Source organism: Acinonyx jubatus, chromosome B4, assembly GCF_027475565.1.
Source record: "Acinonyx jubatus isolate Ajub_Pintada_27869175 chromosome B4, VMU_Ajub_asm_v1.0, whole genome shotgun sequence".
NCBI classification, from domain to species: Eukaryota; Metazoa; Chordata; class Mammalia; order Carnivora; family Felidae; genus Acinonyx; species Acinonyx jubatus.
The window spans coordinates 50,771,852-50,798,353 of record NC_069387.1 but is presented as its reverse complement, the minus strand read 5'-3'; the positions used below and the strand labels follow the sequence as shown (position 1 = coordinate 50,798,353).

The 26,502-nt window shown below is 35.3% G+C and overlaps 2 protein-coding genes across 12 annotated transcripts in view; one reads left to right on the top strand and one right to left on the bottom strand.

Moving 5' to 3' along the window:
* The window catches only part of PIK3C2G (phosphatidylinositol-4-phosphate 3-kinase catalytic subunit type 2 gamma), a 331,821-nt gene that overhangs the window by 27,033 nt on the left and 278,286 nt on the right, over nt 1-26,502 (bottom strand). For all 4 annotated transcript variants that reach the window (XM_053225894.1, XM_015074667.3, XM_027035648.2 and 1 more), the window contains 2 exons: nt 20,356-20,431; nt 7,820-7,914 (listed from right to left, as the gene is read on the bottom strand). In XM_053225894.1, coding sequence (XP_053081869.1) covers nt 7,820-7,914; nt 20,356-20,431 — 171 coding nt within the window. The remainder of the gene's footprint in view (nt 1-7,819; nt 7,915-20,355; nt 20,432-26,502) is intronic.
* PLCZ1 (phospholipase C zeta 1) overlaps nt 1-26,502 on the top strand; it is a 147,469-nt gene that overhangs the window by 98,355 nt on the left and 22,612 nt on the right. For 6 of the 8 annotated variants that reach the window (XM_053225902.1, XM_053225897.1, XM_053225898.1 and 3 more), the window contains one exon: nt 1,906-1,981. The exons of 1 other annotated variant lie outside the window; for it this stretch is intronic. In XM_053225902.1, the coding sequence (XP_053081877.1) occupies nt 1,906-1,966 (61 nt within the window). In that variant the 3' untranslated portion in view covers nt 1,967-1,981. Of the gene's footprint in view, nt 1-1,905; nt 2,002-26,502 lie in introns of those variants that run through there. One more of the 8 variants, XM_053225901.1, reaches the window with a different exon arrangement.

Sequence of the window (26,502 nt, the reverse complement as noted above, 5' to 3'; positions counted from 1 at the left end):
ATGAGTAAACCATCTAGAATATAATACATGTTTTCTGTTGGGGAGTGTGGATATAAAGACAGGTAGAGCTAAATTGTGTAGTACCTTAAATATTAGGCTAAGGAATTTGAGATTTACAAAGATTCTGTTAGCATTTTTTATTGATATGTTAAAAATAGAATTTTAGGATGTTTTATGCAGAATGGATTAAGAAAGTAGAACACAAGGACAGGAATATCATAACAATCAAAATAGTCCATAAGTGAATTAATAGAGACTATAGAATAGGATTTTGTCAAAAATAAAAGTAACAATAAACTAAAAGGATTTTCTGATGATTATATGTAGCAGTACTGGAATAAGTTAAAATATGGAAAATAAATTATAAGGACATTTTGACCAGGGGTTACTTGAGGTTGGTGCAACCATTTTTTTAAATAAGCAGTCAAGAGTGAGAGTTGATTTCAGTGAAAAGTAGAGAGCTATAATTTAGCACTGTTGAGTTTCAGGAGATGGCAAGATATCAGAGTGCAAATGTCCATCAGGCAGTTGAAAATATGTAAATTGGGTTCAGAGATATATTTAAAGTAGAGATATAAATTTAGGAGTAATTCACATAATCTTCAAAGCCTCAAGACTGGATGGAATTTTTTTAGGAAATCAATTTGAAGAGTTAAAGCCATGAATACTGGAAAATCTTCACATTTAAGGGTTAAAGGTGAAGCCAGCATTTATTAAGCCACTACGTACATTAGTTTAAATTTGTAAATGCTGGGGTGTCTGGATGGCTCAGTTGGTTAAGTGTCCAACTTCCACTCAGGTCATGATCTCATTGTTTATGAGTTTGAGCCCTGCGTTGGGCTCTGTGCTGACAGCTCAGAGCCTGAAGCCTGCTTCGGATTCTGTCTCTCTCTCTCTGCCCCTCCACCACTCATGCACACACATATACACACATACTCTGTCTCTGTCAAATATAAATGAACGAAAAATAATTAAAAATATATAAATACATTTGTAAATGCTAAGGAAGGCTCAGAAAGAGTGCTGTCAAAGAAGTGTAGAGAATATATGGACAGTGAAGTTTCACTTTGTGAACAGTAAAGTTCACAAAGGAAGGACTAGTTAAAAATATTGATGATGGAAAGAGATGAGTTATTATTAGCATATTATTTATCATAGGTTTAAGAACAATTTATGGTTTTTTTTCATTAAGAAGTAATTGGTAATCTTCGAGGGTCAGTGTTTACTAACCCTGAAAAATCATGGAACAATGAAATATCTTTATCTGGGCCAGCTCCTCTCCACTATCCACTGCTTTGCCTCATATTCTTTGAAATGGGAGATCAATGTCATAATGGGCCAGCTCTAGAAGAGTAATTTTTTATTAATGAAATATAAGCCAAATACAATCAATGGGATAATTATTATTAGAAAATTATCCTTTATCAAGAAATTGACATTTATTAGATTGAAGTGCATTTAGGATAGAACAATGACATATCTCTTTCAAAAATCTAGATTAAAAATATTGAATTGGGTTAGTCAGAGGAGTTAGCCAAGTTATTTTTAAAAGGATATACAAGGGGCGCCTGGGTGGCTCAGTAGGTTGTGCATCCAACTTCGGCTCAGGTCATGATCTTGTGGTTTGTGAGTTCAAGTCCTGTGTGGGTCTCTCTGCTGACATCTCAGAGTCTAAAGCCTGTATCAGGTTCTGTGTCTCCCTCTCTCTTCCCCTCCCCTGCTTGCACTGTCTGTCTCTCTCTCAAAAATATATAAACATTAAAAAAAATTAAAATAAAAAATAAAAGGATACACATAACATTGTTATCTTTGTATGTCAAACATTGTCATCACCTGTACTTTATTTTCACAACCCTCTTTTGTCAACTTTACTAAATCTAAGTGTTGTATCTTCTACACCAACAGGCCCTTCAATTTGTTTGGTACCAAGTACAGAACTGGAATTGTATGTAGAGTGCCATTTTGATGTGTAATTAACCATTTGAGTGGTTCATGGACTACTTGTCCATGGAAGATATGGAAGAATTGTATGATCTATGAGGCCAGGAGAATATATTTTTAAAAATAAGAACTTCCAAGCTACACATACACATTAAAAATGTAAGAAAAATTTTAAATAGAAAATAAAATGCAATAAAATGTGTGTGTGTGTATTTAGCCTGGGGTTCTTACTGATGTGTTTGAGTCTATTTCTTTCTCTCCTGTTATTTTTTTAATATTAATTTCAGTGCATTAAAGGCCCAATGTGTATGTGTTTTGAAATCTAGTATCCGATGTCTAATGTTTAAGCAAATCCAACAATAAAAGGGACACATTTAAATCTTCTATATTTTTTATATTTTGTCTTACAGCTAAATTTGGGCTAATAATAATAGGAAAGGAAAGAGAAAGTAAAATAAAGGAAAAGAGAATAAAGGGAGAAAGTGAGGAGAGGATGAAGAAAAGAAATGAGAACAAAGTTTTATCCTTCTGCTTTTGAAGCAAATTCTTTTATTCTTGGAGAACTAGATATGGTGAGCAGACAAGTTTAGGGCTATAAATGATGAGGTCAAGGTTTTACGCCAGTATTGCCTCTCTAGATACATCTGTCTTCTCATAGAATGAGACAAGTCCCATCATTTCTGTTCCTTCATCCCTTCTGAGCATATGGCTAGGAGATCTAATACCATAAATATTCACAGCAAGATGAAACAGAACTTTTAATTAATTACTATGCAAGTTGCTTATTGAATAATAAGGCTACAGAAGTCTTTTTTAATTGAAGTATAGTTGGATCACAGTGTTACATTAGTTTCAGGTGTACAACATAGTGATTCAACAAGTCTATATGTTACACTATGCTCACCACAAGTGTGACTACCATCTGTCACCATACAATGCTATTACAATTACAATACCATTGGCTATATTCTCTATGCTATACCTTTTATTCTCAGGACTTATTCATTCTGTAATTGGGAGCCTGTATCTCCCACTTCCCTTCACTCACTTTGCCCATCCTCCTACTCTCCTCCCTTCTGGCAACAATATAGTTTGTTCTCTATATTTATGGGTCTCTTTCTGCTTTTGTTTGTTTATTTGTTTTGTTTTTAGATTCCACATATAAGTAAAATCATATACTATTTGTCTTTCTCTGGCTGACTTATTTCACTCAGCATTATACCCTCTAGGTCTATCCATGTTGTCACAAATGGCAAGATCTCATCCTTTTAAAATGGCTGAATAATATTCCATTATAGAGACAGAGATAGAGATCAAGATAGAGATTGAGATAGAGATAGAGACAGAGATATACCACATCTTCTTTATCCACTCCTCTGTCAAGGGACACATGAGTAGTATCCATATCTTGGCTACTATAAATAATGTCACAAATATAGGGGTGCATATATCTTTTCCAGTTAGGGTTTTCACCTTCTTTTGGTAAATATCCAGTAGTGAAATTACTGGAAAATATGGTATTTCTGTTCTTAGTTTTTGGAGGAACCTCCACACTGTTTTCCACAGGAGCTGCACTGATTTACATTCCCATCAACAACAACACACAAGGGTTCCCTTTTCTCCACATCATCATCATCACTCGTTATTTTTCATCTTTCCTTCTGTTTTCATATCACAACTGTTCTGCCCTATTTTGTGTCTTATTAAAGGATTAAACAGCATTCCATCTGAGATGTGTCCTGCTTTCCCTGATATTACTTGCACCTCATTTGAAATCATATCATTTTGCTATAGTGTAAGAGTCTCTGAGAGTGTGAGCACATTCAATATCAGAAGAGAGTCTGGAGTCTTTATTGATTACTTTTAGAGCCTACTAGAATGCACATATTCTGGAGCAAGTAAATGAAAACAGTCTGGAAATGACGCAGACTAGGGGAATTCATGAGACCAGGAGAGACACTGCAGACATTGCAATTCATAGAGAGACATGTATAGAGAGACATGAAGATATCAGTGGAAAAGAGCATTTTATAGTGGGCTACTTGGGAAAATGCTAGAAAGATTTTTAAAAATGTTTTAAATTCAGATGATTTTTATATATGCCTCTGTTATATAAACTGAAACATTATTTTTAAAAGTCTTTGCCAACCTTCCAAATAACTGCATTACTTTGTCAGTCTCTGTTCACTAGAATAAATCACATTGGGCTGCTTTAAAAGGGAAAAAAATTTAGCAAATTTTGTTTTAGCTTGTGAATTCACAGGAGGGACGTAATTCTTAGAGCAAAGCTTCAAAGATTTAATATAAGATAAACAATTCTTTTCATCAAACTTAATATTAAATATAACAGAACTGCAGGCAGAATAATTCATTTTAACATTAAAATAAAATGAAGCACGGCTTCTTCAGTCTGATTACTTTGGCATGTGAAAATACTAAAGGCTCAGAAACTAAATAACAATTAGTTAAAACTTGAAATAAGCAAAGAAAATATGTTGAGAATTTATAGATAGATTTTCCTGTCATTTATATTATAGTGTTATCTCTGTCCTCAGATAAGCAGAAGAAATAAAAGAGTCATTTAAAAGTAGCTCTGAAAAATGCAAGGCATGAGAACTTTGTTTTGATGGTTTTTGGTAGGTGAACAAGATCGTAATTCTTAGTTGTTTATATCAGAAATAATTTGACATTCTTTTATTTAACAAAGTATTCATTGAGCATCTACTATGTACTTGACACTGTTTTAGCCCTTGGAGTAATAGCAGTGATATAGGGCCATGGAGACAAAAAGTTAGAAAAGGAAGTTTGGAAGTGGCAACAGGTAGTGGTTTTGCAGCTTTACATATGGGAGTCAGAGAGGACTTCACTGAAAAGGTGGCAGTAAGACTTAGTCCTCCAGGATATGTGAGACTGAGCCATGAACCTGGGAAAAAACATTCCAGATGACATGAATAACAGGTACAAATGTCCTGGGGCAGAAACATGCTTATCATATTTAAGGAACAGGAAGGAAGACACTGAGGCTGGAGTGGAGTCATTGAGGGAGTCTGTCGAGATGAGGTTGGAGAGATCAAGGAGGCCAGATCAGTAGTAGGACTTCATAGATCATTAATAAGTACTATGCCTTTTATTATAAGTGATATGAGTGAGACCTTACCCTCAGAAGGATATGAGAGAAGAATGACAAGATCTGACTTTTATTACGAAAGGAATATTCTGGCTCCTAGGTTAGGAAAAGATTAGGAAGAAATACAAGTAGAAGCAGGGAGACCCATTAAGAGACTACAGCAGTGGGGCACCTGGGTGGCTTAGTTGGTTAAGTGTCCTACTTCAGCCTAGGTCATGATCTCACCATTCCCAAGTTCGAGCCCTGCATCAGGCTCTGTGCCGACAGCTCAGAGCCTGGAGACTGTTGCAGATTCTGGGTCTCCCTCTATCTCTCTGCCCCTCCCCCACTTGAACTCTGTCTCTTGCTCTCAAAAATAAATAAACGTTAAAAAAGTTAAAAAGAGAGACTACAGCAGTGATTTAGGTGGGAGATGATGGTGGCTTGAACCATTTATGGTAGCAGTGAAGGGCAAAGGAGTGCAATTCTGGATTTGTTTGGAAAGCAGAGCTGACAGAATTTGCAGATAAATTGGTTGTAGTTTGTGAGAAATGTCAAAATGACACCAGGGACTTTGAGTAAATAGTAGGATAAAGTTTCTATTTCCTGTTATGGGAAAGTTTGCAAAAGGAGCAATAATCAGAAGTTTGATTTGGTGTATCTTAAGTTTGCAATGCCTATTCAATTTCTACTAGAGTTGTTGAGCAGTTAGTTATACATAAGCCTCTGGATTTCAGGGACAGTTCCAAGATGAGTTATAAATATGGAAGAGAAAGACATGTAAATGATATTTAACATCACAGGGCTGGAAGTAGAAAAGAGAAGAGGTGTAGGAATGAATTTCAGGGCAATGCTAAGGGATCGGGGAGAAGAGACGAACCAGCAGGTAGACTGAGAAGTCAGATTGCAAGAAGTATTATTTCATTATTAATAACTTTCTTTCTGAGGACATTGGCACAGGCTCTAGGGGCCCTAGATGGCTTTTTACTCCTTATAGGATGCACTTTGTCATTTGCCACGTACCTATCATTTGACCTAAATCTTTAATTCTAGCTCTTGCTCACTTTCTCCCCTCCCTTCATGCCTGCATCACATTTGTTTTGAATATTCTTATGTTAGTGTAACTTCATCTCACTATAAAATGCATTTTTGAAAACTGTCAAAAGTAATTTGGATATTTATCCGGTGAATAAAATGGGTGACCAAATTGGTTAATACTGCTTTTGATCAAATATTAGGCATGACTATTGAGTAATATCACCAAGTTTACTGTGTGGTTTATAGGCCAGATCTAAAAGCAATGTCAATAGGCATGTTCTAAAACGTTTTGAGCAATGACATTATTGGAATAAATATATAATTTCCAGGAGGACTATTTTCAGTTAACAGTCATATAGCATATACATATGTAAGTGCTGTTAACTTGATTAACACCATTTCTTAACATTCTCTTACTTTATCACATATATTTATATAGATGTTTAAAGTCTATGAACATGCATATAGCCATAAACAGTGCCTAATTGAATCTTCATTTCCCAGACTAAGAATTTCTTAAACAACACCTATTCTCATTTAAGATGATTATCTGATCAAAAGCAATTGAAAATAATTATTTTAATGACTAAAGTTCTACAGAAACACATCTAATAATATTTGCCCAGCTATTACAAAAATTGCTGATTCCAAAACCACAGACTTACAAACAAGCATCCTTGGATAGCTGGCTAATTCTAAGTTTGTAAAGGATGTATCCCCTGCAAATTATGCCAACTATTTGTTCACTGAACAGACATTTGTTAAATTCTAGTATGTTCCAGATCACATCACAATGAAGAGTTTGCTCTTTTAAGTCTTTCCAAGCACATCCTGATTTATATGCATAAGGGATAGAGCCAAAATAAGGCTACTGACTTTCTCTATAGTCTCCTAGGGAGTTTTACCATATGAAGGACCTGCTTTGAGTAGACTAGAGGAAGACTGGAGAAGTGGCAAGGCTTAGAGTTACCTCCTTCTGGTTACTGCACCCAGACTCAGACCATGAATCAATTACACTGTGATGCAGAATGCTCTCTCCCTTACTCAATGTCAATGGTCCAATTGCTATTCATACCTCTGACTTGACCCATCTTCAGAGAGGAATAGGGTATAATGGAATAGCTTGCAGTTGTTTTTAGAGCTAACTACCATTGTTGTCCTATGTTCTGGTATATAAAGATGGGTTTCCTGTCCTCAAAATAATATTATGTTTTGAGGGGAAAGATATATCTCTGAGTAATTACATCAGAACATAATAACTGTTTGGGGGGTATAAACTCAATGTACTCAATGGGCATCTGGGGAGAAAGCCTTGGGGTTGCTGGCTTCACAGAGAAAGTGTTGGCATTATTCAAAGAGATGAGTTAATCCTCCACTAAGCTCAGCAAGATGAGATAGATGTAAATTCTTGGGACCTAGCTTTTTTCCCTTTGGACCTTAATGCTCTAGCTATTCCTGCATTTTCAAACCTTTTTTGCGAGATTTGACCTAACACTTCATTGTGAGTAAAGTCTAATTTTCATTCTAGAACTTGGCCTGTGAAATATTTTATAGTCTTTACCCTAGGGATTGCAATCATACAGAGGCAGAGCATTGTAATTGGCCTACTGTTCCTCACTTAAACTTGGTGGCTGGCCCCATTCCTCTTACTAATGTTGACATTAATTGCCTGAGGGAGGCAAGTGATTTTTAAATGTAGGTTTACATGTTTCTCATTAGAAATAATAAACTTACAATGTTTTTCATGTGTTTCACTAGTATGGTCAGCTTCGCATCCTCATGTGATATCACTAACTGCACCTTAGGTGTCTTGTCAGGAAACTTCTCACCTGATAAAGCAATAGAATTTCAGTGGGTTAAATTGGAAGCAGTTCATCACAGGATAAATTAGACATTTAAAGAGTAAAATAGGACCAATGAATAATGTGCAAAAGAAACATTTTTCAGATCATGTAGAAAACATAATACTCTTTCGGAAACTGAGTTGGTTGAAGATGGGATTTTTGTCTAATCATCCTGAACCCTCTCTTTCTCCTTATATTTTGTATTTTTGATTGATTTTGTGTTTGTTTTGATTATTTTCCCAATTATTTAAATTTGAAAACTTAGTGCCATTTTTGGCTCCAAATTTCTCAATGTTTAGTACAATAAGGGTAAGTATTAGAGAGCATGAACGTGTTGACTTTAAAAGTCAGTAAGCCTGGGGTTCAGGTCCCAGGACTATACTTAAGACTGTGTTATAATAACTAAGTTAATTAACTTCCTTAAAGTGGAGATAATAGTTACCTACTTCAGAATAGTTGAGATGATTAGCTGAGAAATTCAAAAGTTTTCACAATGTAATCTCTCAATAAATGTTTGCAATTAATAAGTCTTCTCCACATATTTGCATTCATTTCTTCCTGTCTAGTTCCATAGCTCCTAGTTCAGACTTATACGAATATCTTGTCTGAACTACTAGAACATTCTCTTCTCCTCTCCTAGAACTCAAATCTATTTGGACACAATCACCAGTGTAATTTTCCTATGGCAACTTCTATAAAATTACTGTTTTTTGTTGTTGTTTATTTATTTTTGAGAGACAGAGAGTGGGGGAGGGGGCAAACAGAGAGGGGACAGAGGATCCGAAGGCACTCCTGTGTTAACAGCAGCAGGCCAATGCAGTGCTGGAACTCATGAACTAGAGATCATGACCTGAGCCAAAGTTGCATGCTCAACCAACTGAGCCACCCACGTGCCCCTATAAAATTACTCTTTTAATCAAAGTACTCTTCATAGATTGCCAGTGCCTGTGAAAAAAAATCTGAATTTCTCAGACTTATATTTTTGCTTCCTATTGTATTGAATATTTCTGTTTTTTTATTTCCCACTGTCTTTATTCCATACTGTAGTCTGTATGTTCAGTTCTACAAACATGCTCTGCTATATTATTCTCTTTATATGAAATGAACTCTTCTACCATTTTTGGCTATTGAACTTTTGTCTTTCTACAAGGACTAATTAAAATGCAAAATAGTTTCTGTGGTCATCTCTCTCTGAACTCCCCTAACACAGCCCTTATCACTTAATATTTGTATCGTAATTATTATCTTACATGCCTCAATTTGTTTCGTGGACTATAATCTCCCCCAAGGGTGACTTTTTTTCTATATCCTCAAGAGATGTATAAATCAGTGTTGCTGTATAATGTCACACTAAACTTTTATTTAATAACAAAAGTAGTCTTATTTTTTTTCGAGTTATATCATTCCATCAATAAAATGAAGGCTCTCATTTTTTAATTAAAAATTTCTGGTTTATAGCCCAAAGATTAAGCATAATTTTCAGTGTCTCTGATATTTCCATTGCTAATCTCTATTCTCTGAGGGAAGTTAGAGAGAAGTTTATTAATAACAAGAAATTTGGCAGCATTCTGCTATGGGCTCACTGTGGTCCACATTGTTTTCTGAGAGCCAGTTTCAGCTCTGTAATCCTCTCTAACCTTTGAGAATTAAACTTGACTGGTATGTTTCCTTTTCCAAAGATTTTTACATGTTTATGAGAGTAGTTTACACATTGTACGTTGGTAATTTTTTTTAAGTTTGTTTATTGATTTTGAGAGAGAGAGGGAGAGAGAGAGTCCCAAACAGGCTCTGTGCTGTCAGTGCAGAGCCCTACAGAGGGCTTGATCTCACAAACTGTGGGATCATGACCTGAGCCAAAATCAAGAGTCTTACGCTTAGCCAATGGAGCCACTCAGGTGCCCTGTATGTAGATAATATTAATTAATTTTATCATCAATGTGCATTATTGATATTGAAATAATTAAAATTGACATTGTTTCTTACAATTGAAATGGTAATTACATAAAAATAATTAAAATTTTCCTTAAAATATCTTGATTACAATGACTGAGAGACATTATGAGTTAGAGGTACTATGGGATAATTCTGATTGTAGTACTGAGGTAAATGGAATTCATAATAAAAAAATTTAATTGGATTTTTGGTATGAGCATGTTAAAAATGATGACTTTTTGATGTACAATGGACATTATTTTTGCATTAAAGTGTGAAAAGATTACTAGCTAGAAACTCAATGCATTTAATCAGAGGACTTTTAGGTTGAAGGTAAGAAATTAGCAAAAATTTATGATTGAGTGTCTAAATATTAACCATATAACTGTTATATGAACTGACTGAAGGTGATATTCCACTCTGAAACTCTTGTGCCAGATCAGTAACCAGATCTATCAATACCTGGCAGAATTCAGAACTCAGTGAAAATTCAGGCCACCAGGAAGTTTTAGTAGTCAGCATAGTAATAGTAGAGGTACTTAATATTTCTAGAACTCTTACTGTATGCCAAACATTGGCTGAGAGCTTTATGTACATGAACTCACTCATCCTCATAGCAATTCTATAAAATTTGTGTTACCTCCGTTTTACACATGTGGGAACAAAAGCATTTGGTCAGAAGTCATGCAGACAGTAAACCATGCAGGGTCAAATGATCTCTAAAGCCTATGTTCTTAAACATTGTGCTGTAAAAGGGCAAACATGGGAGCAATAATCTAAGGGAAAGAAATGAAGAACCCAGAGAAGGAGAATTTTGAGAATAGTTCCATATGGACAAGAAGATGCTGGAATATTTTGACTTTCTGCTTCAAGTTAGTCTGGAGAATCTGATATACTTAATTTAATCATTTATAATAACCCTAAGAACTAATGGGACACCTGGGTAGCTCAGTCAGGTGTCTTACTCTTGACTCAGGTCATGATTTTGGCTCAGGCCATGATCTCATGGTTGGTGAATTTGAGCCCTGCCTCAGACTCTGTGCCGTGCTGACAGCTTGTCCTTACTCCCTCATGTGCGTGCACTCTTTCTATCTCTTTCTGTTTGATCCTAAGGATGATTGTGTTGAAATGTTTGAATGTATGACACTATAGCAGATAATACAGCACTCATTATGCATCCTGTGTCCATTAATGTTAAGAAATAGCATTTCAAAATCTAACATTTTCAGATGATAATATATTCATAATTAAAAAAATAATTTACTTTAAAAGTATACAGCAAAACATCTTCCCCCATTCCTAACACCTATCCACCCAGTTCCTTTGCCATTATTTCATTAGTCTCCCATATGTCCCTCCAGAGGGACATTTCTCCTTCCACAATTTCTCCACATAAGCAAATATGAATAAGTATTTTTATCCACTCCCCCCCTTTTCCACAAAAGGAATAGCATATTTACTGTTCTGCACAAAGATCTTGGAGAAATTTTTATAATAACACAGAGTTTATTTATTTTTTAAAATATAGTTTCATACAAGGTGAAATACCATAATTTATTTAACCAGTTCCCTATCGATGGGCATGAGGGCAGTTTCCAATGTTTTCCAGCTATTACAAACCATGCTGCAATAAATAGCTTTGTATGCATGTCATGTTGTACCTATGCACAAATATTATAGGATAAATTTCCAACAGAATTGATGGTCAAAGGGTATTAGCCATTTGTAATTTTGATATATGTTGCCAAATCACCTTCCATGGAAGTTGTAGCAATTTGCATTACCACTAAGTGTCTAAGAGTGTCTAAGAGTGTCTGCTGATTTGTAACCAAGCTTATTAATTAAATTTTTGAATTTTTGCCAAATCTGATGAGTTAAAAATGGTATCAGTGTAATTTTAATTTGCATTTTTATTATGAGTGAGTTTGAGGACCATTTCTTTTGCTTAAGAGCCTTTGTATTTTGGGGTTCATACATCTTTTCATATTCTTTCCACAATTTTTTATTTGGTTATTGTCTTTTTCTTACCAATTTTTAGATGGTTATACATTTGACAACCAACTCTGTGATAAATTGCAAATATTTCACCCATTTTGTCATTTATCTTTGAATTTTTTTAAAAGTTTGCTATAGTTTTTCTATATCATGCAAAATTATTATGGTTCCTGGATTTGTAGTGTTAACTATACCAGCTCATCCTCAGATTATAAAAGATTGTTCTATGTTTTGTTATATATATGGTTTTGTTATTTACATTTAAAATCTTTCATCCATTTGGTCTTTAACCTGGCATATGGTCTGAAATATGCTATCTCATCACCATTTATTGAATTTTCCCTTAGTGGTTTGACCACATATTAAATTCCTGGATGTATTTGACTCTATTTATGTACAATCTGTTATGTTCTATTTATTCATTCTTTTTAGGCCAACACTACACTGTTTCAATTATCAAGGCTTTGTAATGTGTTTTATAGGGCTAGTATTACCTCTCTGCTTGTGTTCAATTTTCCTGGTCTTTATTTTTTTTTGTTTATGAACTGTAGAATTAACATGTAATTAAAAATAAATCTATTGATATTTAAAAAATTGTATTCAGAATTATATCAGAAATATCTGACATAAGATTCATGATGTAGAATCTTCCTATACAAGAGAGCATGCTATTGGGTCTTTCCATTTGTTCAAGGCATCTTTGAAATCCCTCATTAATGCTTTAAAGTATTTTTTCATTTGCTCTTGCATATTTCCTGTTCAATTTATTCCTAAGTTTTTTTTTTTTTTGGCTGCTATTGTAAATGGGATCTTTCTTTCTTTTCTTCTTCTCCTTCCTCCTCCTCCTCTTCTTCTTCTTTCTTCTTCTCCTTCTTCTTCTTCTTCTTTGCTGCCTCCTCCTCCTTCTTCTTCTCCTTCTTTATAGGTTTATGTATTTATTTTGAGAGAGAGAGTGCAAGTGGAGGAGGGGCAGATAAAGGGAGAGAAGGAATCCCAAGCAGACTCTGTGCTGTTAGCGCAGATCCAGATGCATGGCTCTATCTCATGAACTGTGAGATCATGACCTAAGCCGAAATCAACAGTTGGATGTTTAACCAACTGAGCCACCCAGGTACCCCTGGGATTTATCTTCCATGTTTATTTTATCTTTATCTATACATCAATTTGGTACCTGATACCTTTATTGAATTTTCATCATTTGTGCTAGATTCTTAGTTGATTCTTATTTTTTTAGGTATGTAATCATGTTACTGGCAGACATTGTTAGTTTTGTCTTCTCTTTGCCAAACTTTGTTTCTAAGATTTTTTTTCAATTTCATACAATCATTTCACAAATATTTATGGATATCTTATGGACAAGGCACTGTTCTAGACCCTTGGAACAGGTTAGACAAAATTCCTCTCTTGGCATTTCTATAGTAGCCAGGGATATATAAAAAGCAAAACCACACAATAAATAAGTAAAGTTTATTATAAGCTGAATATGATAAATGATAGGAAAAAAAAACCCAGAACATGATGAAGGCACTGAGGACTAACAGAATAAGAGTCAGTTTGCAATTTTAGATAGGATGATCAGTGTACTTCTCATTGAGAAGGTAAATTAAAATTTTTTTTTAATTTATTATTTTAGAGAGAGAGAAAACGCATGCCTTAGTGGGGAAGAGGTGGGGGGGGGGTGGTGCAGATAGAGGATCTGAAGTGGGGCTCGAACTCTTGAACCATGAGATCATGACCTGGGTGAAGCCGGACTCTGCTTAACTGACTGAGCTACCCAGGGGCCCAGAGAAGGTTAATTTTGAGCAAAGACCTGAAAGAGGTGAAACAGTAAGTTACCTGTTGGTAACCACGATGATCATGGGCATAGTGTCTTATTTTATAGTTTAGTGGAAATGCTTTTCCACTGTTTCCTTGTCATGCCTGATGTGGGCTTTGGATAGCCAAGATAGATACATTTTCTCATGTTAAAGCATTACCCATTTATTTTTATTTGAGTGCTTTGTCAAGAAAATTTACTGAAATTTATCAAGTGTCTTTTCAGGGTCTATAGAGACAACCATATGATTTTTCTCTTTAAGTCTTTTAAGATGATAACATGTATACTGTATATTACCAATATTGAACCATTGTTGCATTTCTGGTCCTGGTGAATTTCATTCCTTTAGTGTGATGATGGATTATTTTGGCAAATATTTTAGAATTTTCCATTGATACTCAGAAGTGAGATTAGGCTGTGATTCCTTTTTTGCTGTTCTTGTATTCCTTGAAGCTACTGGCATAAATACTTTATATGCTTCATAAGAATAATATGGAAAAATTTCCTTATTTTTCTCTGCTCTGGAATTAATTGTTTAACAGTGGAATCACCTACTTTTTAAAGGTTTTATAGAATTCCTGTGGAAATCATCTGAACTTGGTAGTGTTCTAAAGTTTGCTTTTTGAAGCTTTTTCTTTTCTCTCAAACTTGGTCTTTTCTAGAGCAAGGAAATTGTGTTTTCCTAGAACACTATCTATTTCAGACAGATTTGCAAATTTAGTTTTGTAGACTTGAGCAAAGTAGTCTCCTACTTTTCTTCAGTTTCATCTTTTTCTATGGTTACTTCTTGATTCTCCTTTTGTATTTTATATATTTGCATTTGCCCCCATTCGTTTTAATGTTTATTTGTTTTGGGGAGAGACAGAGACAGAGCGTGAGGTGTGGGGGGGGCAGAAAGAGAGTGGGAGATACATAATCTGAAGCAGGCTCCAGGCTGTCAGCACAGAGCCTGACGTGGGGCTCGAACACACTAACCGAACGTGAGATCATGACCTGAGGTGAAGTCGGATGCTTAATGGACTGAGCCACCCAGGCATCCCTGCCCCCAGTCTTTTGATTATATTAGCCATTGGCTTTTTTATTTTATTGTTTACTTTTAAACTTCCAGATTTATTTATTCTGTTTTCTGTGTTCTAACTCATTAATCTCTACTTGACTCTTCATCCATTTATTTTTCTTTTTTGTATTCCTTTGTTTTGTTATGTGGTCTTATTCCAATTGTCCCAGTTATTGAGCATTGCTTTATCTTTCTCCCATGTTTCTGAGATGTATTGTTATTCTTTAGAAATTTTGCCATTTTGTGCTTTAAGTCCTTTTGGCCCAAGAGTTAAGAGAGGTTTTTTTTTCATAAATATCTAAACTTAAGTATCTTTTAGCTTTCTGAATTTTTAAAATTAATTTCTCACTTTACTTTCTCATGATTAAAAAATATGTCTGTACTATTTCTACTTTTTAGGATTTATTGAAATTTTCTTTGTGGCCTAATATATAATCTATTTTCATGATTTTCAGGATAAAGAGTTTTTATATCAATTACCAATTTTCCTTATTAATTTTATTTAGTGTTCTTTGTGTCTACTTATGTAAAAAATTTTAAATGTTTTTATTTATTTTTGAGAAAGAGAGAGAGAGAGAGAGAGAGAGAGAGAGAGAGAATACAAGTTGGGGAGGGCAGACACACAGGGAGACAGAATCTGAAGCAGGCTCCAGCCTGTGAACTAAGAGATCATTACCTGAGCCAAAGTTGGACGCTTAACTGACTGAGTCACCCAGTCGCCCCTGTATCTACTTACTTTTTTCACTCATTCTTTCATAAATCAAGAGAAGTTAATTAGAATATCCTATTACCAGTCTGTGTATTTTTCCTTGAATGTTCCATAATTTCTGCTTTATATGTGTTGCTGTCATATAGTTGATATGTAGTCATAACCACTCATATCGTTATTGAGAATTGTACTTATGATAGTTTAAAGTTGTATTCTTGTTTAATTCAATGCTTCTTGTCTTAAATGCCACCTTTTCTTTATTAACATCATGGCTTCTGGTCTCCATGTCCTAATGTACCTGTGCTTGGAGTTTAATTTTTAATTTTTAAAAATCATTTTCTCTTAAGTGTGTTTTTACATAAAGTATAGAGTTATGATTTATACTTTTACTCCAACTGGAAATTTTTTCTTATAGATGAGTTTAAGCCCATTTCTATTTATTGATACAATAGATTCATTTTCTGTTACTGTTTTATGTTATTAAAGAAATATAACATTTTTGTTTTTATAATTTTTAAAGAAAATCTTGGCTATGTAATTTGTTTTTATTTTTATGTACTTGTAATACTTAGAAAACTTTTACTTTTGTTATAGTGGTTACTTTTATTTAGTATTCTTAGACTTTTATTTTTTTTTTTGACAATATTTGTTTCCTAATAGAGACAGAGATAAAATTAATGTGTATAAAATTTTGCACTTGACTTTCATCTACCACCTAATTATATTCAATGTTATAATCTTTCTCAGTGTTTCCCTAACACTAATATTACATATGCTACAATTATTTTTATCACGTAATTTGTTAGGTTTTAGCGATATCTGTTGATACTCAGCTTTTAGAAATAAAATAATTAGAAAAAGTCTTCTAACTCTCATCTTCTTTTATCTTTTCTTGCCCGCATTAGCCACAAATAAAAGTCTAAGATAATTTTCTAATTGGAAACATGGTATTTTATGATATAATATAGCAAATGCGTAAAATTTAAAGATTTCAACTTTCAAAAACAACCTAATATAAATATTTATTTCTAAGTAGCCCCAGCCCTCCCTTTCTTGTCCTTCCATCTCATTAAAAGTTACATTGAAAACCTGGGTAACATACTTCAATGTATAGATAATTGACTGAGTTCTGCTAGAGTAAGTAGCGATAACATTAACCAGAGAGACCCTGCCATGGAGACAGTGGCTTCAGTTCCCTTTTAAATTAATAGCATCTCCAACTGGAGGTTGGTAATGTGAGGTAATGATTGAAAACTCCTGTTTGCAACCATTTGTTATTATCAATGGCATATAAACATGTTTATTAATTCATCCTCTTAACTCTGACAACTGTTGTCTTTGATCATGTTCTACTCCATTACCTATGTTATTGTCACTATACCTTGACAATAAAATCTATCTTCTTCATGTCAGTGTTGTATACTGGTAGAGGATGGATAGATTTATATTTTTGTGGAGGTACTATTTTGCATGGGACCTCTATTAATTTGGGGAGTATAGAGGATCATGCTATTAGAGAGTTAAAGAGTATACAAGATAAAATGCAGCAACTTTCTGGGTAGTGCTTTGGGTGAGTCTGGTTGAGTCCATATTTAATGTAATTTGCAGAAGATTTCTTTTCTAGGTGCTACTTCAAGAGAATTCTAGTGGTTGGGAAGCAGTGAAGTTCTTGTGCCTGGGCACTGCCATGGGAAGTGGGAAGTGTGGGAGAAGTGGCATGATTTGGGATTTTAGTTTTCTTCTCTTTGTCCCTTTAATAAAAATGACAAGCTACCTTGGTAGAGAATATAAATGTGTCATACATTGTTCTTTCTGTCAACAATCATTTATTCAGTAATTATTTATGGAGAGTGAATCTATAGTAGACCAGACACTGTGCTAAGGCCTGGGGTTACATTGTGAGCAATATAGACATGGATCATGTCTTCATGAATTTCTAGTCTACAAAGAAGCACACAAAGCCATAATCACCACTGGAATGATTTTGGGGGAAAAAAGCATTTTAGGAGTAAAGAGCAAAGACAATTGAGATGAGATATGAAGGATGCAAAAAAAAAAAATGGTGGAGAAGGTAGAAAAAGTCAGAAAAAGTCTGACAAAAAAAAAGTCTTTTTTGTCAGAAAAAGCCTGACAAAAAGTCAAGTGGTCCAGGCAGAGAAAGGTCCATCTGTTACGTGCTGGTGTGCTTGTCTTAGTTGAGGAACTGGAAAAAGAATCAAGATAGGGAAGGGTCTGATGTTAGCGCTGGAAAAGGAAACCGGAGGATGCCAGATTCTGCTGGGATGCCATCATGAGAATTTTGGTCTTTACCCTAAGGGCAGGGGCAACTATATAATTTGTGAGGCTCAGTGATAATGAAAATGCAAAGTGAAAATGCAGGGTCCCTTTTACAAAAATTATTAAGAATTTTGAAATAGTGACAGTAGAGTATTAAACCAAGTGCAGGACCTTTCTAAGCACTGTGCCTAGTGTGACTGCACAAGTCACAAACCCATGAACTTGGCCCTGCCTAAGAGCAATGGGAAGCCAAGCAAAAGTGTGAAGTAGAGAAGAGTATTGATTGGATCGGCACTTTAAAAGACAAATTCTTGGGGCGCCTGGGTGGCTCATTTGGTTAAGCATGGGGCTTTTGATTTTGGTTCAGGTCATGACTTCATGGTTTGTTGAGTTTGAGCTCTGTGTCCAGCCCTGTACTGACAGTGTGGAGCCTACTTGGGATTGTCTCTCTCTCTCTCTCTCTCTCTCTCTCTCTCTCTCTCTCTCTCTTTGCCCCTCTCCCGTGCTCTTTCTCTCTCTCTCTCTCTCTCTCTCAAAATAAACATTTAAAAAAAAAGACAAATTCTGGGGCGCCTGGGTGGCTCAGTGGGTTAAGCGTCCAACTTCAGCTCAGGTCATGATCTCGTGCTCTGTGAGTTCCAGCCCCGCATCGGGCTCTGTGCTGACAGCTCAGAGCCTGGAGCCTGCTTCAGATTCTGTGTCTCCCTCTCTCTCTGGCCCTTCCCCATTCATGCTCTGTCTCTTTCTGTCTCAAAAATAAATAAATGTTAAAAAAAAAAGACAAATTCCTTTTTTATTTTTATTGAAAAAAATTTTTAATGTTTATTTATTTTTGAGAGAGGGAGACAGAGCATGAGTGGGGGACAGGAGAGAGAGAGACACAGAATCCAAAGTAGGCTCCAGGCTCTGAACTGCTAGCACAGAGCCTGACGCAGGGCTTGAACCCATGAGCTGTGAGATCATGACCTGAGCCCAAGTCAGATGCTTAACCAACTGGGCCACCTAGCCACCCTTGTGTTTTGTTGTTTTGAAACAATAGGCTGTATTTCATATGCAGTCAAATATTGAGAATCAAATCTTTTGTCTATCACCACTCTGCCAAAACATCATACATCTTGTATGATGTAGTAAGAAATTAGCAATGAGAAAAAAATCAAACCACCATTTTATTTGTTACAATAATCCTAATTTTTTGTGTGCTTATGTATTTCAAACATCCTATAGAGAAATAATACCTCAGCAAAACTACAAATTTGATAGTGATCCACAGTTTAATTTTTTGATACATAGAGAAACAATTTCCCTTAAGGACTTTTATGACAGAATAGAGATCAAGCTATTACTCTTTAAAAAGTCTGACAACTATAGAAATCAGCAACCTTATGCTTTTTTTTTTAAATCTCGTTAGTTCAAGTTTATAAATACTAATGGTAAAAGTTATCCCCAGCTAACAATATTTTTGAAAAGAAGGTAATTGTTAGATATTTGTGTATCATGTCAAGAAAAAAAGGAAATATTTTTGGGGGGGGATGTCATTCTTTAGATACATGCAATTAATTATAAGAAATTACCTTATATTTACTTAAAAATATTTATGGTTTGTTCTATTAACTATATTTACTTAATCATGTTTATGGTTTGTCTATATAAGCAAAGTGTCAGAGAGTGATGTCAAATTTGGAGCTTGTGACAACAGAGCAATGCATAGTGGGGAAGTGAGTCCTCAGTTTAAAGTTACTTCAGTCTAACAGAAGAAGTAGGCTGACACACACATAAATATACAACTTAATAAGCAATTACACTATTCAGCTTGATCTGGTTGTATAGACCTCTGCACTTAAGTGTAAGTAACTACAATGTTAGATACGAGCAGAGGTGAGAAGCCGATGGGTCTAATCTTAAAGGCAAAGAATCACAAGGAGGATACGGATAAAATAAAAACAGAGAGCTGTGAAGGAAAGGAGGGTGAGGCCTAGCAAATTATGGGCTTGCAAATCTTTGTGAAATAAAAACCAGTATCAGTATTTGATAGCTACTGGCAATGGAATTATATTATGGACACTTAAAATTAATGGGACATTCAAAGAGAGTTCCTGCCAGTCTAGGAGAAATGCTAGAAAAGTTCATTAGGATTAACACACATTTGGTGGAAAATAGGGTAGATAATTGTGCTGGGATAGTTTGGGATCCAGGTAATAAAAGAAGACTTCGTGAGGTAGAGTAATTACTGAGCTTTAAAGGATAAGAGTGAAATGGCTAGATAATTCATAATCATTGTTATTGCCTAATATTTACTTTTGTTGCTTCCTAAGATGTTGAGTAATCTGGAAAACTTACCTGCAGGGGAAAACAAGAACTCTGTCTCTGAAATGCAATTCCACCTCGAAGCACAATTAATTGAAATGAGTTAATAGTGTGACATCATGTAGTTATCATAAATGGACAAACACATCTCGGTTTAATTTAACTTGAACATATTTTAAGGGGTTAAAAAGCTTTGGAAATAGAAAAGACCCTTAAAGCTTATTCTTTAAAAAGATTTTAATTTGAAAGTTGAAAAAAATATGTAGTTGTGATTTTTACGCACAATTATATTGAAACTCAAAAATTGTACATAGTAATAATGATAAAATTACTTGCCTAGATCCACAAATGATGGTTCTTCAATTGTTTGTTGCACAGGCTCAGAGAGGAAAAAACTAAGCACGCAATCACTCTGAAAAAAAAAAAGAAAATATAATATTTCTTCATATGTTACTTATTTATTGCTTCCATTCACTAGTAGAGGATAGACCCCTAATTTAATATGACTGGTGTTCTTATAAAAAGGGGAAGTTTAGACACAGGTATTTATGTAGGAATGACAATGTGAGGAGACATAGGCAGAAGATAGCCTTTTATAAGTCAAGAAGAGAGGCCTGGAATAGATTCTTCCCTCACAGCCATCAGAAGGAAACAACCTTGTTGACACCTTGACTTTAGACTTTCATATTCCAAAAACAAGAGACAACATATTTCTGTTCTTTAAATCATCCAGCTTGTGGTACTTTGTAATAGCAGCCCTAGGTAAGCAAGACAGCACCCAATGCTGATCCCTTCATCTATGTCCTAGATTCTATTTCTTCCTCCTTAGGAACCTTGTGGAATATCTCAATCTATACGTTAGTAACTTTACCTTCTTCCTTTCTTTCTCATCAGCATAAAGTAGTCTCTCCATTTTAACAACTAGCAAACAGAAGAGTCAAACCACACAAAGTATACTCACACGTAAATAATACCCTGTCACTAATGCCCCTTTCGAATCCTGTTATTTCTGCCCCCTCCCTTCCTTGACACAAACCTATGGGAAGAGCTACCAACATTCATACTGGTTTCACTTCTTCAATTTCTACTCTATGGTCTACAGCACTCAGGATTCCCCCCACTAATCATTCTCCAAAAATGCTTATAACATCATCTCTAACAACTTTTTCTTTTTTCTTGTCTCCCGCCCACCCCACCCCACCAAATCTGATGGGGATTTTCTTGGATGTTATATAGCTACTCTATTTCTAGTGAAAAACTCTCTATCATTTGTTTTTATGATATAGGTTGTCTCAGTTTTGCTTCCATTTGTCCCGTCATCTCTTTTTGGACTTTTTTTTTTTTCAGGCTCCTTTTCCTTTTGGTTATAATTTAAGTTCTAGTGTTGTTCACTTCCAGGCCATCTCTCTCATTCCTGACACATTCTTTTTGGGTGATGTTATCCCTTTTGGCAGCTTCTACAATGATGCACCAATCTAAACCTTTATCCCAGATCTGTCTCCTGAGCCTCAGCCCTCTATATCAAAACACCTATTTGTTGGCTTCCTTGACTTTTCTAAAGACAATTACAACCAAAAAGTGCACCAATAACTGCATTTTCTTTGGCTTCAATTTGCTACTTCTTCCTATGTCCAGGCTCAAAATAGAGTGTATTTTTTAGACTCTCCATTGTTCCTTACTCCACACATAATATTTATTGCTAAGTCCCCTATTGAATTCCTAAATATCTCAACTACCCATTTCTTCTTTCCAGGTATGCTTCTGAGTTCCAACATCCTCACTTCTCACCTAAATTACAGCAGGGATTCCCAACTCTTACTTTGCTACTCTTTAATCCAATCTGTTTTCCACTTCATAGTCAAACTGATCTTTCAAAATAAATATCTAACAGTTAACTGCTTAAAACCCAGCAGTGGCTCCTTATTGCTTTTATGAAACAGGCCAACTGCTTCACAAGGCTTGTAAGACCTTTCTTGCTTGGGATATTGCTCATTTCCCCTCTTTATCTCTCACCATTTCTCTTCTAGGACTTCATGCTTAACTACACTGAATTATATTTCTTTCCTCAAGTGTGTCAGCTCTCTCACCTCTTTGTCTTCCTACACACTTTGTCGTTATCCATCCTTTCCACACTTATCCACCCATTTGCCCAAGGGTTTTCATGTGCTTTCTTTTCTACTCTTTTAGCCTCGTCAATAGGATATCAAGAGGAGGGATTGTCATTTATTCACTCATATCTAATAGAGTATTTTTGCTTAATAAATATTTATTAACCAGAACTGAGATCTGTTTTTACATAAAGAATACATTGGTTTTCCAATGCATATATTGTTATCTATGTAGCAGTTTTATGCATCAGTGTAAATTAGTTAACTACCAAATTTTGATCTCTATGTATTAATCTCTTATGAATTTGCTTAATAAGAATCTATACCCAAGAAATGTATCCATATTCAGGATGCTGACCAAATCAAGTTTTTTGTTTTTTTGTTTTGTTTTGTTTTGTTTTTTAAGCTTAAAGTCAAACTTCAGACTGTGTAGAATTTGTTGAAGAAAATTTGACCTTCTTGGGCCTTTTGACAACTAGTCAATTATTCTTTTCTGGTGACATTTTGGCCTCACCACCCAATGGTTATTAAACTTCAATAGTAGGCAGAATATCTTCCCAATTAGTGTCTGAAATGTCACCACTAGCCAATTATTCCCTTGTGTTTACACTGTCATATCCTTGAAATCCTCATTTGTAATTCCGGGTGTGGGTGACATACTAAATACTAATTCCTTATTGTAACAAGAGTGTTTTCATTCTTGAGGAGAAACATGACTCAGTGTCAATGGAGGGAGAAATCAATAAAAGAGATGAAGAGGGGAGGAAAAGTAATGTCGTTGGATCTTAAAATAATTAATTTTGAAATTTTCTCAGACTTGGCTTTACTCACATGCATGCCTCCCACTGCTTTTTAGCACACTGCACCACTATAGAGTATGAGTTATAGAAATGTCAGTACTAAAGTTGTTCTTACTGATGACTTAGATCAATGTTCTCAGTTGGGTTTGTATTGATCCCCAAGCAGTGTAGCTACATTTAGTTGTATAGGTTGTATACTGAGCAACATTACAGGTGCCATTTTTACATGGACTCTAAGTATAATCCTACTTAGCAGTGTTCCCCATATGTAGGGCTGGCAGATATAGCAAACAAAACCAGAGGATGTCCATGCAATATTTGCAACATACTTATTCTAAAAAGAGATATGTTTATCTCAAATTCAAATTTAATTGGGTGGCCTGCATTTTACTTGCTACCCTACAGTATGAGGTGTCTAGAAAATGTGTGGGCACATTTTTGGTTGTCTCAGAAGATACAACTGGCAATTAATGGGCAAGGCCACTTATCCTAAATGTGCTGCAATACCCAGGAGGTTCTCACATTATGAAGAATGTTTCTTTTCTGCTTTAGTTCTTCAAAAGGTAATGGTCTCCCAGGTTAAAACAAAAACAAAACAAAAAACTCTGAAATTAATTACTCTATTCTAGAAGTGAGAAACCTGAATATTAGATAGCATAAGTGATTCAGTGATTGAAATTAGTACCAAAAACAAAACAAAACAAAAAACAAAATGCAACCAACCAACAAAGCCCTGTGTTACCTGTGTTATCATTGCCAATGGCCTATAGATGTGAAGAATGCATACGGGAGACAGGTGGGAGATGTGGCTACAGAGTCCTAGAGCACACTAGTTCTATAGAAACCTGAAACTACTGTGACCTGTTGATGAATGTTAAGCAGAAAAGCATCACAATCAGGTATTTTTAGAAAGGTGACAGTGCAGCATTGTGGAGAAAGGAAAGGCAGCAGCCAGTTTTGGAGAATATCATCAGCAACATATTGTACTTTCTAAGCATATTGTATTTTCTAATTTTCCATTGTGCTTTCCCATTAATTCTCTAAAATGGCATTTGCATTCTCTCCCATTCCCTTTATCTCCCTGGTCCTGGTGGTGGGGTAGGTAGCCTCCTCGCATCTCCTTGCTCTTCTAACCTCCATTCTTTCTTCTTTTATCAAAATACCCTGCTTTGAAGATCATGTCTGCTGACTCTACTGCCCTCCCCACCTCCCTTGCTGTTGCACTTGTCTACTGACCTCTAGGTCACTGACCTTCATTTCTTGAACATTTTCCACCCTGGAACATTGTCATTTTCTTCAATAGTTCTTGTCATAATTCACACTGTTTTATTTTATTTTATTTTATTTTATTTTATTTTATTTTATTTATTTTTGAAATAATTTTGTGTTTTACTTTACTGTTTTTTTTTTTAGAGAGAGAGTATATGAGCAGGGGAGAGGGGCATAGAGAGAGAATCTTAAGCAGGCTCCATGCTGAGCATGGAGCCCAACACAGGGCTCTATCCCATGACCTGAGCCAAAATCAAGAGTCGGACATTTAACCAACTGAGCCACTCAGGCGCCCCATTTCATGCTTATCTTAATAGTCACACAAATTATCCTTTCCTGTGGTAGTTTCTTTGCTTTTTAACTCCTCTCACCTATTGATGTTGTTCTGCATCCTACTGAGGCACTCACTTCTGTTCCCTTGATCTTGTCTCAATCAGTGAAGAAAGGGCTTCCTTATCTTGAAAAGAATTTCTATAAGCTACCACCAACACATCTATCATCTTACTTCACTTCTACCCTTTCCTCCATTACATGGGTGGACTGTCTGTACTTTAATCTCACACTGATTTGGGCACAAGATATCATGCTCTTTTCTCTACTCAAGGTTAACACTTTGGCCTCTGGCTAAGTTCTCATTTTTCTCATCAACAGTTTGTACTTCTTCAATAGATCTTCCTACCAGCATACATATATGCTATAACATTTCAGTAAACAAAATTTCTTGACCTACATTTTCCTGCACATTATCTTATTCCTGTTCATCCTTAGATAAAAGCCCCTGCAGGGATAATTTCCCATTTTTATCCCAAATGCCTCTCTTCATATTCTCCTTTGAACCTATTCTTTTTTTAAAATTTATTTAATTTTGAGAGACAGAGAGAGCATGTGCACACGAGTTGGGGAAGGGCAGAGAGAGATACAGAGATCCCAAAAGAGAAATCTGGGCTGACAGCGCAGAGCCCTGTGTGGAGCTCAAACTCACAAACCATGAAATCATGACTTGAGCCGATGTCAAGAGTCAGAAATTTAACCAACTGAGCCACTCAGGCACCCCTCTTTTGATCCTGTTCTAATCAGAGTTTTGTTTCTAACACTCCCATCAAACTGTTGTTAAATTCACCAATGATACCCATTTTTCTGAATCCAGTGGTCAATTCTCAATTTTTGACCTAGCAGTAATATTTGAAACAGCTGATTTTGCTTTCTTTGAATTTAATTTTCTAAAATTAAATGCTTCTGGTCTCTAAGAGGTTGCTTTTTTCTCAACCTCTCTTGTTGATTCTCTCCATCTTCTCAAACTTTAAACTTGGTATGCTGCAAGGTCTAGTCCTCAGATCTCTTCTGTGTTTACATTTCACCCTAAGTAATCTCATCTAGTCCTATGGCCTAGAAAACCAATTATTTGCTGACAACTCCAATATTTGAATTTCCAGCCTTTCTTTTCCCCTCAACTCAATTTTCCACTTGACATCTCTGATTAGAAATTTTGTATGGAACTCAAACCTAGTGTATTTTGATCTAAACTCCTGTTTGCTCCCACTCTCCACTGCTCCGCCTATAGTTTTCTCCATCACAGCAAATATTCAGCCAATACAGACTTGTATGGCCCTAATGGTGGGTTAGTGGCTGGCACTTTTCCTGGTCAGTGTCTGTGCCCTAACACTTGTTAAATATTTGGTCTATCCCTCCTATGTGGAACATTATATATTTGGTGAATAAATCAATAAGAGTTTGGGCTTTTTTAGGGACCCTAAAGTTACTGGTCTTTGATATATCAATGTTTCAGGTCAATGCATTAGGTTTTATTAAACGTTTTATAAGATTATATACATATTTTCTTTGCTAGAGTAGATGTTTCACTAATATGGGTTTTTTAATGTCTAATAATGCACTTGAAAGTTAGAAATGCAGTCAACAAAAAGCAAATTTGAAAGCCAATTGAACAATTTAAAATTAATATCTGCATCAGCTTATTTTTGTCAAGTTCAGAGCTCTTATTAATATGTTGTTTACCAATTATATTATTAAGCCATTTGCAATTTAAAATGATTGATTTCTGAGAAAGCTAATCAATTCAAAGTTGCTCAAAACTTGTGTTTTTCTTACATGAACAAAGACTACAGAGAGTTAAAGTATTTGCAAAGATCAGAAGTAATGTAATATAACACTGAGATCAATTTTTTCTTTCTTTAAAATAACACATTAAGAATTCCCATTTATTAACTGGCAAGCCAACATCTAGAATTGGCTGCAAGATTTAGTTTCAGTGAGTTAAAACAATAAGCTAAATCTATCTCTCTCAAGCA